Consider the following 19452-nt stretch of genomic DNA (forward strand, 5'->3'; position numbering starts at 1 on the left):
CTAGAAACACTGTGTATGCGTTAAGTTTAATAGACTATCAAATGAGCTTAATTTTGTTATGTGTTAAATTTTTAATCTCTGTTTCTTAACTAGGTTTTCATATAGCCCCTAATCTCCTAATAAAGAGAAAATTGATGTTTCCCAGGTGTGAATAGTTCCCTTGTAGTTTACTAACATGATCAAAGGCGCAAATGGAATTTGGAGATACCATGGTTTCCGAGTTACAGAGTCCAAAAGATTTCCAAACTCAAATTGACTTTTTCCATTGACAAACTCTAATTGGGGTTTTGAATAGGATTCCACACGCTTTCATCAAAACACTTCTATATAGCTCTCTTTTTTGGCATGTCATGTGTTTTTTTCCAAATCGCATCTTGTATTTCAAATCTAGGGTTCAATTTACGCGTGGGAATAATGCTTAACGAATACTCCATTCACCCGCCATGTAAATTATCAAGATATAAATTAACATCCTCATTTTTTTAAGGTATTTGTACGTTTTGTGGGAAAAGTAGAAAGGACGTTTTGAGGGGTCAAACAAGCACAAAACTTGAGGCATAAAATAACATTGTTTGTGCACGATAGTGGGCAAGCTATATATCTCTCTTGATTACTAAAATTTTGGTGGGCTATTTGTTCGGGGCTAATAAAATATTAGGTCAGATCTAGGTAAAAGCCTAGTCAGCCACTCTGAAACGCATTTGTCAAAGAAAATCTTTGTCCTTCCACACAACAAAGCACGACGCACCAAGCGAAATATTCTCGAGATGATGCGCCGAACCATGCCTCCTTATAAATCCATGGCCTCCGATCCCCATTTTCCTCCACACACACATCTCTCTCTCTCTCTCTCTCTCTCTCTCTCTCTCTCGTGCAAGAAAAGCAAATTGAGTTCATTTTCCTTGAGCCATTATCAGCGATGGACATTGAGGCCATAGCTCAGGAGAGACGACCGAGGTCGCTAGCTCAAGGGTTGAGTTCGCTCCGGACATGCCTTGTGAAGTGTAAGGACAAGGCGGTCGACCTCGGGAGGAGCATCAAGAAGCTCGGACAAGACGACCCGAGAAGAGTGATCCACTCGCTCAAAGTGGGGTTGGCTCTCACGCTTGTCTCCCTCATATACTACGTGAGGCCCTTCTACGACAGCTATGGGATTTCTGGAATGTGGGCTGTGCTCACAGTCACTGTCGTCTTCGAATTCACCGTCGGTAAGCCTCGTGCAATCAAATACGTCTCGTTATAAACAAAGGGGGAAAAATGAAAACATTCCTCCGTTACTAGTGAAGCATCAGCTTTGCACTAGCACCATTAGTTGCGCAACACATGCACAACCATGTTAAAACTGCGACTAATGGATCCTATGTGCGTCGTGCATAATTGACTAATATAGACTTTAAAATGATAGTGGATGTCACGTGAATTTTTCCACATGATCCCAAATTGAAATTACTTTTTTGTTTGGCAGGTGCTACCCTGAGCAAAGGTCTGAATAGAGGCTTTGCAACATTCTCAGCTGGTGCTCTAGGTGTTGGGGCACAACATTTAGCATGTCTTTTCGGAGAGGAAGGGGAGCCCATTGTCCTTGGGGTCCTCGTTTTCCTACTAGGTACCAGTCATATTCCTATGGGCATTACTAGCGATGGCTCGTACTCATTACATTGACATTCATTTCTAATGATGTGGCGAAACCACATTGGACGTTGAAATAAACGAGACTAAAACAAATTAATGGACTCGTTTTTAAACATGTTACCCGATACAATATTGTCCGATCACTTAAAAGATTAAACTGAGTAAATAGTCTTAGAGCATCTGGGGTTTCTCTAATTTCGTCACTAGTGGGGCACGATAAATTGCCTCACCCACGTTACAGTTAGATTTAAGTTGTAACAGAGCAAAAGCGGAGCATATTATTATTTAGCTAGAGAATGAAGTTGAGATTGTGTTAGTCTTGATATCTTACATTGGTTGAAATTATCGATAATTTCAGCTGGAGCAGCTACATTCACCAGATTCTTTCCCCGGATAAAGGCGAGGTACGACTATGGCATCCTGATATTCATCCTCACATTCAGCATGGTGACCGTCTCGGGCTATCGAGTGGAGAAGCTGCTCGAGCTAGCTCATCAGAGGCTCTCGACCATCATAATTGGAGGAGCAACCTGCATAATCGTGTCCATTTTCCTTTGCCCGGTCTGGGCCGGCGAAGATCTTCACAAGCTCACTATCCTGCACCTGGAAAAGCTCGCCATTTTCCTTGAAGGTAATTCGAAAGCTTAAGATAATATCTTGAAGAGATCGACAGTATACATCAAACATGTAGTGAATTCAACAAATATTGAGATTGAGAGTGAAATACCTGTCGCTGTCTGGCAGGATTTGGAAGTGAATATTTCCAATCGGTGAATGAAGATAAACCTGTGATCTCCACAGAGGAGAAGACATTCCTTCTGGGGTATAAGAGCATTCTTACATCCAAGAACATGGAAGAATCATTGGTGAGATTCTTTCTGTCTCTGTCAACTTTACCTTTGAGTTTGCTAGTGCCATGCAGCATCGGCACACTGCGTCAACATGTACCTTCTGGTACTAAAAAATGTATCTTTTTACACCTGATACGATGAATCGACACGTGATTGCTTCTTTCCTACTTTTACTATTTGTTTATAAGAAGGACAAAGGTTGTGTGAATTTGCAGGCGAATTTTGCAAGATGGGAACCACGACATGGGCGCTTCCAGTTCCACCACCCATGGAAGCAGTATTTGAAGATTGGAGCACTCGTCCGTCAATGTGCTTACCGAATTGAAGCTCTCAATGGCTACCTCAACTCTGACCTCCAAGTAACAATTCGTATTATGCTTGATAATAGTGTTCATTTGCATTCCATTGTCGCATGAGTCCTTATTGTCATGCATGGAAAAGCCACATTTTTTCATTGCAGCTTTATTGCATGATCACGCGTTAGACGGAATGAAAAAATTAATTACAACTTGCTGCATTCACTCCAAAGAGAACGATATTTCGAAAGATCATTTAGATTTTTCAAAAATTGAAGTTTTCTCAATATAAAACATGTACTAAGAATAAATAAATAAATGGAAGTTTTCTTAATATAAAACATGTACTGAGAATAATAAAGACGATAGGAACATGTTCTCTTCTATGCATTTAGTGGACTCCATTAGCTTATGCAAGTACTTCCCAATCAACGACTCACGACAAATATGCAAATGTGCAATGCAGGCGCCTCCGACATTTAAGAAGAGAATTCAGGAACCATGCTTGAAGATAACTTCGGAATCAAGCAAGGCGTTGACGATGCTTGCCTCGGCCATTAAACTCATGACTGACCCTTCCCTGGCAAGTCTCCACCTGCACAACTCCGAAATTGCCGTCGATGACCTCAAGATTCTGCTTAAAACCACGTCGTTGGAGGACACAGAACTGCTTTCGATTGTCCCTGCCGCTACCGTTGCTTCCATATTGATTCAAGTGGTGAAGTGTGTCGAGGAAATCTACCAAGCCGTCAACGAGCTTTCCGACTTAGCGAATTTCAAGAGCGCGGTGAAACCAAAGGTGTCGCCGGAGAAACCACAAGCGCAATTGCTAATACATCTAGGGGTTGTGAAACCCGTCGTCAATATTGGTGGCAACAAGGGCGATGTCGTAGTCACGGTGCTTGATGATAAAATTCCAGAAAATGAAAATAATTCTCGGGCTAATTATCCTGACCAACCCTTGTAAAAATTGATCGTCGCTAACGTGTGAACTGTGCCTCGATTATGGAAGTCATGTAAATGTCATGTCGTCGAAGAATGAACTCCAAAATCTCAGCCTGAAGAGGCGAGATGATAATGGGGGGACAAATTTGTAATGAAACCTTCCATTTTACTGCATCTCCATTATCTTGTCGTTGGTGTCGCGAAAACATCGGTGTATTCCGTATGTGCGTTTCACATATCATGTGGATCTCAGCTCATGCAAAAATGAAAAATCAATTATATTGGTCAATTCGTCAAAGTACTTTGGCCAAAAAAGAATCTTCAAAAGTCATTGATATTACATTCGTTAAATGGAGAGAAAACAACCGCCACTTTAAATTTTCTCTTTCAAAAAAATTTCCACTCAAATTTTCATTCCCTTCGTTATCCCACATTTCCTAAAAAAACGTGAGAGTATAAGCACTACGCCTTGGACGATTGTGGCTATCATTCATTGAATCTTCCGACTACCAAGTAAACTAAACCTTATGCCATATAATAATAATGATAATAACAACAATGACGACATAGATTCCTTACAGTAGCGTACAATTTACCTTAAAATGATCAAAGTACTCCTACTTTTAGAGGGGTTTACCTAGAAAATCTAAACCTAAATCAAATTCCCCTCTCTTTCTCTCTTCCTCCCCTCTACCTCCACTGCCACCGCCACCGCATAAATCAGTCACCATTACTTGGAGGTTGCCCGGCCTTAGGATGCCGTCCGATTTGGGTCGCCCAAGGTCGACGACCTCCGATCTAAGGTCGTGCGAGTAACAGTAAGCTGTGGTCAACAAATCAAAAGGCAAAAGCGAAAGAAAAAAGCCTGGACTAGTCAAAGCAAGGAATGAGCGGCTGAAATAAAAGGAAAGAAAAGGAGAGCATGCAGAAAGTAAAGAAGAAGAAAAGAAAGGAAAAAAAATGAAGGGGAAAGGAGTACATGCCATTGGGGGCCTCACCAAGCCAAATTTAATTGGATTCAAAACGCTTCATAAGAATTTAAGCCGTTTGTTCGTCTAATAAGTAGTAGGAGTTATGGCGTAAGAAAGTTTGTTGTGTGGGTGGCCCGCATGTCATGGGAGTGGTTGGGGAAAAGTGTTAAAAAAGTTTTAAACATTTTGCATTTGTGTCAATTTAGTTATAAACCTTTTTTGGGTGCCAATTAAGTTCTAAACATTTTTACGTTGTGCCAATTCAGTCTTTTTCGGCCAATTTTGGCCAGATTTTGTTGACTAGGCACCAACTGGCTGATGTGGCCTGATCAGCACTAACGTTGATAATTTTTAATAATATTTTAATATTTTCGAATTTTTGAATTTTTTTTCTTTTTTCTTTTTCTTTTTTTTATTTTTCTTTTTCCTTATCCTCCTCCTTCCTCCAACCGGTTGTCAAACCTCGGCAACCGGCCGAGAGACGACAACCGGCGAGGTCGAGGTCGACCTGGCCGGCCACCTCGCTAGTGGCCGCGAGGGCGGCCTCACGGCGGGCGGCAAGGCTCGCCCTCATCGAACCTAGCAAGAGTCAAGCCTCACCCATGGCCGGTGAGGATGAGCCTCACCACCTAGCACGAGGCCACCCTCGCGACCACTAGGAAGGAGGTCGGCGAGATCAACCTCAACCTCGTCGGCCGTCGCCTCGGGTCCGGCAACCGACTAGAGGAAGGAGGAGGAGAAGGGAAAATAAAATTAAAAAATTAAAAAATATTAAAATATTAAAATATTATTAAAAGTTGTCAACGTCAATGTCGATTAGGCAATATCAACTGATCAGTGTCCAGTCAGCAAAATCCGGCCAAAATTGGTCAGAAATAACTGAATTGACACAACGTAAAAAGGTTTAAGACTTAATTGGCACCAAAAAAAAATTTAGGACTAAATTGGCACAAATGCAAAAAGTTTAGGCCTTTTTTAACACTTTTCCCATAGTGGTTGTTATACGCGTTAGTGGTTTTTTGACAATGTTAGCCGTTCTTGAGGTCTTTTGTTGACCTGTAATGAGCATTTTGACTATGACATAGTGTAGTTTAGTCAAGCCATCAATTAAAGTAGAGTTTTATTTAGTTTTGACATCGATTCTCATTTAATTGATAGGATTACGACATCGTCAACTCGTAAAACTACTTTGTTTGGTTTTGGGCAATATCAGGCAAGTGATGTTGATCTCTCTTAGGTTTTGTAAAACTTATTATATGTAGAACTAAGAAGAGCATATTTGTTGGATAAGGTGTTTACTACTTTTTTGTTTATTATGAAATAGTTTGATATATTTTCTTGAAAGTGATTTATACTACTTTGTGAATCTGATTTTTTAGACAACTTCTAATAAGATTTGAGAAATACTTTATGAAAAAATATTCTAACCAATGATCTAAGTTGCGAAAGATTATGCGTTTTGAGATTGGTCAATGCAATGAACCAACACATTTGGTGAAATTAATCAATTGACTTGACCATTAATGTTTGATTATGGTGGGGATTAAATGAGTATTTCTTATCTATATAAATTTTTATTGAAATGAAACAATTCATATTTGGAGTAAAGTTTCTAATATTGCTTTATGTGTGTGTGTAAGTGTGTATAATGGTTATTTGATTTGCTTAAAAGAGATGTACTACTCGCCAGGCAATCGTTATAATTAATTTTAAAAAACTTTTCAGGTTTTTCGATTTGTGATAAACAAAATGAGAGCGTTCACATTATATACAAGGCATTTTGATAGAGAGATTTTTAATTATGACCTTAGTTAGTTGCATATTTCCAAGTTGTATATGACTACGATGAGTTTGTTGAGTTTAGTTGTTAGTTAGAAATGTACATATTCTTTTTTATGAATTATAGAAAATCTAATGTTGTAACCAACCTACTAGTTTATTATATGTATATGTATATGTAGATGTATATGTAGATGGAGATATATATTTTGATAACATATGGTTGGTTTTTGTTTGAGGCAGTGTCTTTCTTGTTGGTTTCAAGGTGCGACAATGCGATTTTAATTGTGAGGGCAAAAACAAAGGGACGGCAATCAAGGGGTGGAGGATAACATAGGTCCCATTCAAGTTGAGTCGGGGAGAGAAGGGCAGAATTAGGAAAGAATAAAAGAAAAGGAAAAAGGACATACCTTGTACCACAATAGATGAAGATATTTTAAAATTCAAGAATAAAGTTCACTACCTTCAAAGTAGCATGTTTGCTTGAGCTTTGCAAACATAATAATATTTTGGTTACTATGAAAATAACAGTTTATTGTGAGTCACAAATTTTTTAAAGAATGGACCCTATAATAATTTATAATTATTTGTTCGTTAATTTTTTGTGATTCAAAATATCCAATTCTTCTCACAATAAATTTAAGATTGTCACCAAATTATTTCTCGGTTTACTTTTATACATTAGCAATATAACTATTGTATAAGATCAGTCTCTCTCCCTCTCCAAATTCTTCTTATCATAAAGGATAATCATCCTTAAACATCTGTCCATACTTTAAAAAAGTACAATTTTCTACTTCATTAAGATTAAAAGTATGATCTAGAGAATAATTTGTATCTCGTGTTGAATCCCAAAACTCAATCGTCATCCTCAAAACTTGGCATCAAATTACTGAATCCCTATTGAGTGTATGACACAATATTATATTAAAATTAATATAATATCCATTGAGTCAGATGGAAAACAATAAAACCACATGCCTCCTTTCTGCTTTACCGTCTAATAACCCACTTATTGTACTTTGAAGTCAAGCTCAAAACTCAAAATAAAAGTATAGCAGCGCACAATCCAAAACGAATTTGAGTTTGTCGTACGAGTTTTGACCCTTGAGGGTTTTCTTTTTCTTTTTTCTTTTTTTCTTGAGGAATAGTCTTGACTACCTTCCCCATGTGTGCCATAACCATTTAGATACGGAGACCTTTCTGAAGATACAAGAACCGAATAGGGCGACGAAAACGGCAACTTAAAGGCGGACATGCAGTGGATTTTGACATCATGCTGGTAACATTTCAAATGTATCTTGCATCATAATCAATTATCTTTAGTTCATATTGATTGACTGTGCTACAAGAGTATCAGAACAAGTTCGCTACTCCAAAAAGGATGAAAGAGTTGAAAAGTAAAGACGGCTAATCCCATAGCTCATCAAATCAAAAGGTTATACATGAAAAATTGCTTGTCAGACCGACAACACCATCAATCAGCATGACGACAGCTGGGAATAACTTTTCAAGGGTAATATAAATTGTTGGTCTCTGAACTTCGTTTCGTTGTTCAATGTAATTTCTAAATTTTCCATTTATATAATTTAGTCGTGAAATTTCAAAGATCAAATGAATTTGATCCCTTTGTTAAATAAAACATGTTGAATGTCTTTTTTTTTTCTCGACATGGACTACTAACTTAGCGATAACTAGTCAAGATAAAATGCTACGGACCATCACATCGTGTTTTCCGAATTGCTCCCACTCCCTCTGCATATCTCGCTGCCTCCCTAGCCCGTGCGAGGTGCCCTCTTGCACCTCGGCCTCCATCGCAATCAAGATCTCGTCAAGCTCAAGGTCGGCTTCGAGATCACAGCGATTGCAAGGCAATCTCTGAGCCTTCCAATCTGGAGGCTGCGTTCAACCTCGAAATTTGGAAGCTTAACCCCTCTAGAATAGAATGCTTTGATGGAGCTAGCAGTATCATCTAGAAGGAAGAATAGGGGATTTTGAAACTACTTTACTATTTAATGAGGAAATAAAAACAATCAAAATAAGTATTGTCAGACTCAAGTGAAATCTAAATCTGAATTCGATTTTCACCATAACACAAAAGTCAGTCTAAATATTGACAGTGATGTGATGATATATATTGGTGTACAAAAGTCTATCAGAAATAGCAAACAATAAATTAGAGATAGAGAAAATTGCAAAATAGTGGGTCAGCTTTAGTAAGTCTACATCAACTTTCCCACACTTGAGTAATAGTCTTCAAGTAAATAATAGGTCAATCACTCTTTTCATTACCCCTCAAGGATTACAATTTGTAGCTCACAGAGACAAGTATAAAAGATCAAAGTTTTCTCAGAGTTTGGAATTTTTTACCCTAGATCTCTTTGTACTCTTCTACACTTTAGTCTCCTTTTATATTCCTCTACTTCTAATCTCCCCGTTGGAAAATCTTCAGAGGATCATTCTCTAATCAATCTGTTGGACGAAATCCGTAAAGAAGATTAAGCAGCCATTGAAAGATAAAATCTGATTCCCCAATGATTTGGTCGCCCATACAATCAAATCTTCAGTTTCTATGAGTAGAGTCCTTCAATTAAGGAAAGCAACTTGTATTTTCAATTAATCTTGATGTCTTGCAGAAAAGATTTCATAGCAAACTATCCTTAACATTGAAGATTTATCGTTGCTTTCTATGTAGAAAATCCTAGCGAAATTACTAACTATGTTGGTGTGATCAATGGGGCTTGCGTCCGAATATATATATAGATTTCAGATTTTGATGTCGTCCAGCTGTAGTAGACTCAAAAGATATTTCACGATCTTGATGATCTCCACATGCAAGCTTTGCCAATATCCATGTTGTTGCAGGATGATATCCAAGGCGTAATTATCTTCGGATACGATATTTGAACAAACATTAGATAGAGTTTGAATAACTTCAAGATATAGGCTTCTCTTCATGATCGCGACGTTCAAACAGCAATATATTGATCTGAATAAACTTCTCTTCATCAGTATTTCCTGTAAGAAGATGCTTCTATGCAATTATTAGATTCGAGATAAATCAAGGAAGGTTTTGTGAACTCTACAATCTAATAGTAGGTTTTCCCACCTGAGAGAGAGAGAGAGAGAGACGAGAGGGTGGAAAGAGGGAGAGATGAGAGAGCAGGCCATAGAGGGGAGGGGCCACATCGTCGGCGGCAACATGGTGGCAGCTCTCGCGTTGGTCGTCGCCTATTGGTTGGTCGAACAAGTGGCCAGTCGACGATGGTCGTGGCTGTTGATTGGATCAAGGGACTAGACTGAGAGGGAACTAGGTTTTTTTCTGAGATATTTGGCATAAATTGCCACATAGAAAGTATCGCCACATCGTCAATTTTTAATGGAGGCCCCATTTTACATCGGGTACGGATGAGTCTAACTAGTTTTTTTCATAGGATGATTTGCATGCAACCTTGATATTAGTTAAGCTTGAAGCTCAAATATTCTTGACAAATAAAATGTAAATTCAATTGTTAACTCACTTAGCTGATGTACGTGGAACGTTAAGCCCATGATACTGCCTCCCGATTGGCACTCTATCCACAGCCCCACATTAAACCGCATAGAGACAAACAGCAGCCTCGAAAAAGGAAGAGAAAATAACAGATAAAATCATAGGGAAATTTAGGTCATGGCACTTCAAGTTGTCTCGCACGATATTCATTAATAATTCAATGGTGCTCCAAACGAGCGGGCTAAACTAGATCATCCTAAGAAAAGCATCCATAGGTTTGATTTTGACGAAGTGTCTAAAGATACCAATGCCATTTGTTTGTCTTCGATAACCTTAAACAAATATGTGCTTGCGAGGGTCCCATATGTAGAATATCTTATCCCAACTTGGATCCATATAAAATAGTTCCTTTTTCTACTTTGATTCCCCTAGTTTAGTGCGGTACCCATCAAAATATTACATCGCCTAACACGACAACATATGACCACAGAACTTTCAACATTTTGAGCCCTTTTCCATGACTAAAAGCATGAAGAGGAACGACCGACGTTGATTGCTAGTGGTATAAGAAAAGGATATATAAGTATAATTAAAATGATAAATCAAACCCCTCAAGAGATTGAGTAAGTATAGTATTTGATTTGAATGAAAAATAAATGCCCTGTTTAAATTAAAACTTCTTCCACTCTATATATCTCAAGTTATGTCCATCAATTTATGAGTGGAGCTTTTCCCAATGCACTTAAACAAAGGCAGTTTCCATGCAAGGACTAGTCAAGTCAAAAGGTCACTTAAAAAAAAAAATCCCACCTCTTGCGACAAAAAAAAAATTGCCATGATAAGTCCAAATTTGGTTGCTAAGGGCCTGTTTGTTTTTACTCCAAATAGTATCTGATTTTGTTCTTCCGTTCCTCGGAACAAAAAAAGAACAGAAATCCGTTTAATAAAATTTTGTTCCCAGAAACAAAAAAATTGTTTTTTGTTCCCGGGAACAATTCCTAGAACAGTTCCTATTTTTTCTTTTCTTTTATTTTCTTTTTTTTCTCTTCTTCTCTTCATCTTTTTTCTTCTTCCCTTTTGCTGGTCGCCAGCCTTGGCTATGGCCGACGACCAACCAAACGAGGGCCGGCGACCTCGCCGTGGCTGGGCGAAGCTCGGCCTCACCCAACCTAGCCAAGGCGAGGCTCGACCTCTCTAGTGGCCAAGCAAGGTGGCCAAGCGAGCTCGCTGAACTCACCTAGCAGGTCGCCGGCCACTGCAAAGAAGAAGGAGGAAGAAGAGAAAAAGAAGAAAAATATAATAAAAGTATTAAAAAAATTTAAGAATTTTACCAAACGTATTTCTATTCCGGGAACAGAAATTTTGGATAGTTAGCAAGCGCGTTCTTTTGCTCAGAAATTGTTCCCGAGAGCATAATCAGAAAAAATCATTTCTGATCAAAAATTGTTCCCTAAAGCAGAATAGTTACCAAATGCGCCCTAAATGTCTTGGCAACTAAATGGAGCTGTCAAGAGAGGGAAATCAAAATTCTTCACTATATGCTGTCATGTTTCTTATTAATTTATCTTATTTTAAATCCTCAACATATTGCATGTTCTTATATTATGATTTTATGAATATTGAAATCTTATGTCTACTATCTTCTTTTGATCAGATGATATATGTACACGAAGGATTTGGATCCACGTTAAATAAAATTCCAAGTAAACTCTAACTGAGAATTTGATTGATGTTAATGTTGATTCTGTTATAATTTCATGCATATTTTTTTTCTTATAGAAATTCATGTCTGACACCAACACTTAAGAGTACAAATATGCGGGCATCATGCTAGTAGATACCCATGAAAAAAAGGTTGCCGACATTTAACAACAACCGCATCTAGAAAAGCATGTGGTAAGAGTGGGCACTCACTTGAATTACAAAAAAAAACATATATTAGGTTTTAAGAAAAATCATATTATATGCATTACGTATGTCTCCCCCTCCCTTTTTTCGAGATAAATGCTTTTCGCTTTCTTCCTCCCAATATAAAGCATGGCCCTAACTGGCTTTACGCTACATTTAAAATTAAAAAGATGGGGGTTTGGTGATTAACACTGCCCATCAACTCGTTATTCAAACATTAGCAAAAAAGGAGCAACCAAACAAAATCAAATCAAGCTTCAGATATGGTACCATACAGAATCCCCTCGTGTCATTTTATATATAATCATACATATATATATGCCACTCGATCGTTCATTTTTCTAGCATCTTGTATGCTTGCCGTTGATTACCCCTTTATTAACTGCTAAGAAAATTTTAATTCGCAATTAAGAGGATTGGGGACTCAGAGGAAACATTTCGTATGATCAGAAATAATTATTATACACGTGGGATGCGAGAGACTGAAGTTGCAATAATAGTCCAAGTCCTATAATGCTATTCAATAGTAAAGACCGGTCACACTTTGTCGCTAACTTACTACTACGTTTCGAGGTTTGGCACACAAGGATCCAGTTGTTTCACTACAGATGGTATCAAAATAGCGCTCCCTCCAGTAAATATGTGGGTCAAAAACGGACTGGGTCCCCGGCCAATCTAACGAGAACTATGAAGGATTGTACAAGTGACAAGGTTTGGACAAGGTGCAGTCCCTAACAGACTTTTTAAATAAGATAGATCAAATCAGGCATCAAATACGTGGAGTACCACTATTCAATGTGGATCAACACTAATGACAACATTGTTGCTTTAAGTGGAGGTGGTTGTGACACCCCAAGTGTCATTCATAAGAATAGGTCATTCCTCAAATCGTGACCACTTTGAGTACTCCTTCCAGGGGTTTTGCCCACATGGACCAAGTCAAGTGGTTACTCATAAGTTAACATCGCATAGGATGGCCAGTGCACACTATTGAGAAAGCTTTCTAATATGTTTTGAAGATTAACAAAACCTTCCACAAGTGTGTATTGAATTTGATGAAAACATTTTCAGGTGATATTTTTGAAGAAACGATGTTCAAACTTCATCATATCATCAAGAAGTCTATTAAAACTAAGAAAATATCAAATATAAGCGCAACGGCTAGTAATCTAGGTCGGATTTCTTTCCTTGAAGATGTTGATTGTCTTTCTATCCAGGAAGAATAAGTATCAACGTATTCCTTTCTATGCAAGGATTCATAGTTCAATTGACAATCATCTAGAGAGAAGATATTCCTTTCAAACGAAGAAATTTACTTATGGAAACCCGGCTTTGGATGTATGGGCGACTAAATCAAAGGGAGATTCTGACCTAATGCATCAAATGGCTACCAAATCTTTTTAAAGCATTCATGTTCACTAGGTTGATTGAAAGAATGATCCTATGGATATTGTCCAACAATCAGTTTGGAAATAAGGGAGTATAAAAAGAGATATGGTGGTAAAGAGATAACGAGATCGTGATTGTAAAATTCCAAAGTTCAAAAAGAGTTTCCATAGTACAAACTTGTCTTCGTGAGCTTACAATTGTAATTATTTTAGAGGTGTGAATAGTATCATAAGTGTATGCTTTGGTGTAAGATAGCGAGTCCAATTGGCTTTGGCATAAGTAACGCCAACTTTGGGTAGAAGTGCTTGGATAGAAGCGGCACAACTTGACTGCTCTTATTTATTCTCTAGTAAAATCCAACTAATAGTCTATTAGCGTGGGAGATTAAATGTAGTCTTGCAATAAGCCAAACCATTATAACTACTATGTGTAAATTTCTCCATCCCTTTAACTCTCTATTGTTTTATATGATAGCATTTTGGACACAAGAGAATCCGGTCACTCCATAGTTTTTCATCAGACTTTGTTCTTTCACCTATTCACCCTCCTCTAAGTGATAAAGCTAGCCACAACATACACGTTAGTGATTGTCAACTAAGATTAATTGAAATGACTATGTTGACAAATCGTGAAAAGATTTATTATTGTATTGGCATAGTTAAAAAGTTTATGATTAAAGTGATCGCCATACATTATGTTTAGAATTTTTTGGACAACAATTCAGAAGAATACAAAAGGCTTGTCAAAATTAGAATTTGTGGACTGTGACATGTAGGGCAATAGCTTTTTATTCTCATTAAGTTACATGATCTTTTAAGTATAATGGATGGAACGCATTTACTTCTTTCTAGAGCCACCAAATAGGTTGATAGGTCATTTTTGGCCCCTCGAAGCCTATCTCCTCCAAGCAATCCACCCTAGAGAAAATGTTGATGCTACCTGTGAAATAAAAATAATAATAATAATGCAATGGCAATCCAAATAGTTACAGAATGAGGAGAAAATAACAATGAAACAGATGTTCCCTTGTGTATTTTGTATTATGAAATAGTTATTTCAAGACTATGTCTTTGTTTATCTCACTAAAAAGAAGCGAACGATAAGCATCACGGTACTCGTAATACCCTTCAACAATTTCAATCTATATAAGTAAAGGTTAGTTAAGAAATTATAAAATACAAAACCTATTACACTTGTGCCAATTCAATTCTAAACCTTTTAATTGTACTAATTTAATTCTAAATATATTTATGTTTTGTCAGTTAAGTTCATCTGGCCAATTTAAACCCAAAATTCCTCACGTTGACATTAGCGATCCTATGTGATACGATCAATGTTGATCTTGACTTTTTTATAATTTTTTGATTTATTTTACAATTTTTTTGTTTTTTCTTTTCTTTTCTTTTCGTTTTAGACTAAAGGTCAGCCAAGGTCACTAGTTGACCCACGCTGGCCACAAGCAAGGGCTAGGATGCCTCCACCAGCTCTAGGGCAAGAGCTAAGACACCCTCACTGGCTTTAGGCAAGGGCCGCACACCCTCACTAGATCTGGGCATTGCGGCCCAGCCTAGTCATGGCCCTTGCCGAGTTTAGGCAAGGTTGGGCAAGTGCTGCAATGCCATCACCTAAGGCTAGCGAGGGCCGCAGCATTGTCACCTTGCCCAAATCTAGCAAGGGACGGCTACAACCCCCTTGCCCGATGTCCTCAACCTTGGCCAGCCTTGAATCCAAACAAAATGAGAGTAAAGGAAAAAAAATACCAAAAAAAACCAAAAAAAAATCAAAAATTATATAAAAAAAATTATATAGAAAAAGTCCATCTTAGTACTGACCATGCCACGTAAAACCGTCAACGTCTACGTCACTAAGTTGGCTCGATTGACTCAATTGGTCAAATGTGGAAAAATTTGAAACTAAATTGACACAATTAAAATATATAGGATTGAATTTGCATAAATGCAATAGGTTTAGGAACTTTTTGATAATCTTTCCAAAAGTTAGGTCAATTGGTAGAAACCACCTTCATTGAGGTGATACATTCCAGCTTTGATTTGATCATCTATGCTATATATAAAGCCAAATTTGGATGTGGTGTCCTCCCCAAAAGTATCTAATATACTCTTGACATGTAACATTCTCTTAATGAGTAAGGATGTCGTAAAATTATAATCTGAAAAGCAAGATAGACGGAATTGTTCTTTTCTTTTTTTGTCACCATGTGCACCATTATCACTGAAGTTAGAGTGAAAACAGGAGAAAGTGATAGGGCAACACCTATAAACGTGAAAGAGAAAGCCATGGATGAGAGCTTGCAGTTTAAGTATGAACTAACAACAAAAATAAAAGCTGCTCGGATTCTTTTATTGAGAGAATGCGGCACGCTTTATCTAGTTCTCTTGGACGCAAGACAGTAAAACGTAAATGATCGAAAGTATTAACACGAGCAATTCGCCAAAAATCGAACTCTCTCGCTTGAAGGCCTGCGGCCAGAGAGTGGGCTTAACATCAGCATTTCGGCCCGCCATGCTCCATTACTTTTTTTTTGTGCAGATGACTTTGGGAGGATTTGCGGCTTCTGGACCTTTAGCATTTTGATGGATTTGGAGTAACGGGCTGGTCAGTCTTAGACCTTTGCATCGCGAATAATGTAGAACAGCGAGGCTCGAATCAGATTTGTATATAAAACGTACGAAACCCGTATAAGAATGCTTAGATGGTCATCATTTTCTCGCTCGCCTTTTTCTTAAAAAATCCCATAGTAGATGGAAGCATGAACAGTTCGAAATTTGACTCGAATATCTATTCTGTGGGTGCTTGTGCATCTTTTATATCTTATTTTATTTAAAGATCGTTTTAATTTGTTGATTTTTGTTCTAATGGAGCGTTTCATCTTCCTTCTAGAAGATAATACGTTACTCTTTTATGGGTTCCTGTTGGGTGTCCCCGAGTTTCTAGCAGTCATTTCGTCAAATCTATAAGTGGAACAATGGAAGAGCCCTTATTTTCTTTTGGAAATTGAAAAGTTAGACGCTCGGCCTATTGGCCTTGCACGTGGAAAGAGGCATCGAAGCCCATTTGGTGATTTAGCTGTAGTACGAAGTGTTGTGATTTGGGTGTTTGATAATATATGTTTTGAAATTAGAGAAGCGAAAAATTAGGCGGGGTAACTTTTTAAAGCCCTAATATTGAAAATCGAAATTGTTGCAGAAAAACCGTAGCAAATAGATGTTTAGTTTGCCCTCTGCGGCCACTTTCTGTTCTTCTTAAAAAGACTATGGAAGAGCTAGAAGATTTTAAAGTTGGGGAAAGTATTTGTCATTGGCCTCAACAGTTGAAAGGTTGAAATGCAAGTTTGGGATAAATTTGAGTCTTTACGACGTCGACCACCGTTTAAAGGCTCTTGGGAGACCTTTTCGTTTTAGTGCAATGGCAATAGCAATGAAAAGGCAAGATAGACGATAATTTTGAGTGCTTCTTGTCTTCTTGAGAAAGATTTAAGTATGTTCTAAAACTATTTCATCTGAACTTAAAGTTAGGAAAGGGAAGAAAAACTTTCTTTTTTATTGAAGGAGACAATGCATGTAGGTACCGGCTATGTAGCACCGACACGCAATACGCGACATGCGACACGTCATTTCTCAAAAAGTAGAGAATTTCGACACGTTCCAACACGTTAAATATTAAATAAATATTTTTATTTTTAATTAATTTGATTTAAATTCATATTAATTAAAAAAAGAGCCTACAATGAATTTACACTAATAATATTAATAAATTAATTCATTGAAAATTTGAAAGACATATTCATAATTAATACATATCCATGTTTGGAAATTAGAATCAACTTATTTAAATAAATCTATGATTTTTTACAATGATCAAAATTTATTATCATTTAAAATTCAGTATTTTTATTTTTTAAATTTATTTATTTATTTTTTTCCGATTAAAACAAAGTTTCCCCCACTCCCAAATTTATTTCAATTTTTCCCTCCCTCCCCCACGAGAGACTATTCCCCCTCCTAAATTTATTTCAATTTTTTTCCCTACCTTCCCACGTCAGACTATTTCCCCCCACCCCAAATTTATTTCACTTTTTTCCCCTCCCCCACCCACGTAACAGGCTGTCACTTTCACCCCCATTGAGTTTCCAAAACCCTAGCTACCGGATCACATTTTTCCCCTCGCCGCACGACCTCGCAACCCCTTCCTCTCCTCACTTTTTTCCCCTCGCCGCACGGTCTTCCTCTCGTTCCATCTCCATCTCCTCGCCGGACGACCTCCATATGACCCCCTTCCTCTCCTCTTCCTCTCGATCCTTCTCCTCGTCCTCCGCCTCGCCTTCAACCCCTCCTCACTTGCAGTTGCAGCCTCGTCGCCGATCTCGTAGCATCACTGTAGCCGCCCTCGCCTCAGTCTCTATGGCCGCCCTTGCCTCGGACCTCGGTCTCTACTCTTTTTCTGGCGGTTTCTCGCCGTCGCGGGGTCGCCGTTGCTCGCGGCCTTGTCTCTCCTCCCTCGCCCTCGCTTCCATCCGACACGCGTGTCGAGACGAGTCGAAAAAAGTTGATTACGTGTCGGAAAACATGACACGCGGTCAACGCGTGTCCGAGCGTGTCAACGTGTCCGTGCTTCATAGGCTACCGGCATGTTAAAATAAAGAACGCATTCAATTTGGGCATTGATTACTAGACTACCGCTGAAAGCCCCGTCAGAAGTTTACTTCCCATTGGTTAAACACGTTTTGCATAATGCCTACAACCAACACTTTTAACTAGTATCCCACTACCCCTGGTTCTAGACACTTTGTGACAGAAGAAAATTGGGGATTTCATTATTGAATTGCAACGCATCACTTGATTCATCGAGGTACTTACTAACTATTTTTTTCCCGGTAATTATTATATGTAAATTATTTTAAAAAAATCTTGTTTAATCATTGCGAATGCTTTCTGAAAGTAAGGAATACACATAAGCGGGGTTAATTGAGCCGAAGAGTCTTCTTTTTCATTCTTCATTCTTGCTTTTCCTATGACCCACCACCTTCCTTGTTCAAATATTTGATAATATATCATTCGACCGCTCTTATGTTTCGATTGGTTACAAGTCCGAACTTCTTTCTTTTTCCTCTTTCCATATACTCAGTTGAGAAAATGGTTTCGTAGTTATGGCAAGCATAATAAACTCATATTCTAACATAATATAATAATTTGTAATTTCAATTCTTAGAAAGTTTGTTCGAATTCAACTAATACCACAATCACAGTATTAACTCCCTTAAAAAGAGTTATCCACTCTTGTGTTAGATCAACAAGAAAGACAGCTATTTTTTACCAGGTAATTATCCCACAAAATCTTCGGGTAAAAAAAATCCTATAAAATCTTATCTATCTTTTCTATTTAATTTTAAAATTAATATCACGAAAAATCACAAACTAGTATATGTGTGATAAATTTATCTCAAATTAATTTTTTTTTACCACAAAAAGCCTAAAATCAATGTACTTGTGATAAATTTACCTCAAATTGATTTTTCTAATTATAAAAAAACTAAAAATGATATATTTGTGACAAAATCACCCTCTGTTAGTTCTTGTTAAATTATTTAATATTACGAAAAATCATAAACCGATATATTCGTGGCAAACGAAAAGTAAAACCCCTAGATAAATGTCATGTGCCATCCAACTCAATAATTTAACTACAAAATTTAATGGAAACTAACAAAGAGTAAATTCGTCACAAGTTTATTAGTTTGAGATTTTTCATGGCATTAACTTTTTATCTTTTCTTTCGGTTCCACTGATAATTTTTTATGAATCATATCCTGATTTTACATAAAATAATTAGAAATTCGCTTTGAATCTCGCACTTTGGGATATATCCCCTCCAACAATGACAAAGACATTTTTATTTTTTTTGGTAAGGAATGACAACGATACGTTGATTCCTTTTCTTTTCTCTTTTTCTCTTTTTTTTTTTGCGGGGCGGTGCCCTGGAGTGTGGAGTGTGATTGTAATTAAGTGAGATAAGATCCTCTTGTTAAGGTAAGTAGAAACTTATAAGTAATTTCTGTTTCCTTCTAGATTTTCATGAGCTCGCTTACAAGAAAGACATCCCGTCGTTGTCATTGCCTGAAGTCCTAAAGGTTTGATGTTCCAGATACGCGATTATTGACCAAAGAACCA

General features: G+C 37.7%; 1 protein-coding gene across 1 annotated transcript; it reads left to right on the top strand.

Moving 5' to 3' along the window:
- Positions 1 to 919: 919 nt before the first annotated feature.
- Positions 920 to 3857, top strand: LOC104427765 (aluminum-activated malate transporter 8). Its single transcript, XM_010040806.2, has 6 exons — positions 920 to 1208; positions 1466 to 1606; positions 1991 to 2263; positions 2377 to 2498; positions 2699 to 2842; positions 3246 to 3857. The coding sequence occupies exons 1-6, from the start codon at positions 920 to 922 to the stop codon at positions 3744 to 3746; spliced, it is 1470 nt and encodes a 489-aa protein (XP_010039108.2). The 3' UTR covers positions 3747 to 3857.
- Positions 3858 to 19452: the final 15595 nt, after the last annotated feature.

The sequence above is a fragment of the Eucalyptus grandis genome, chromosome 11 (genome assembly GCF_016545825.1).
Source record: "Eucalyptus grandis isolate ANBG69807.140 chromosome 11, ASM1654582v1, whole genome shotgun sequence".
Lineage (NCBI taxonomy): Eukaryota > Viridiplantae > Streptophyta > Magnoliopsida > Myrtales > Myrtaceae > Eucalyptus > Eucalyptus grandis.

Bases quoted from the DNA above. Each gene is read 5' to 3' on its own strand.
- LOC104427765 (XM_010040806.2), top strand. From the start codon at position 920: ATGGACATTGAGGCCATAGCTCAGGAGAGACGACCGAGGTCGCTAGCT. The intron at 1,209-1,465 runs GTAAGCCTCGTG...TTTGTTTGGCAG, and splicing joins CGTCTTCGAATTCACCGTCG to GTGCTACCCTGAGCAAAGGT. The intron at 1,607-1,990 runs GTACCAGTCATA...CGATAATTTCAG, and splicing joins GGTCCTCGTTTTCCTACTAG to CTGGAGCAGCTACATTCACC.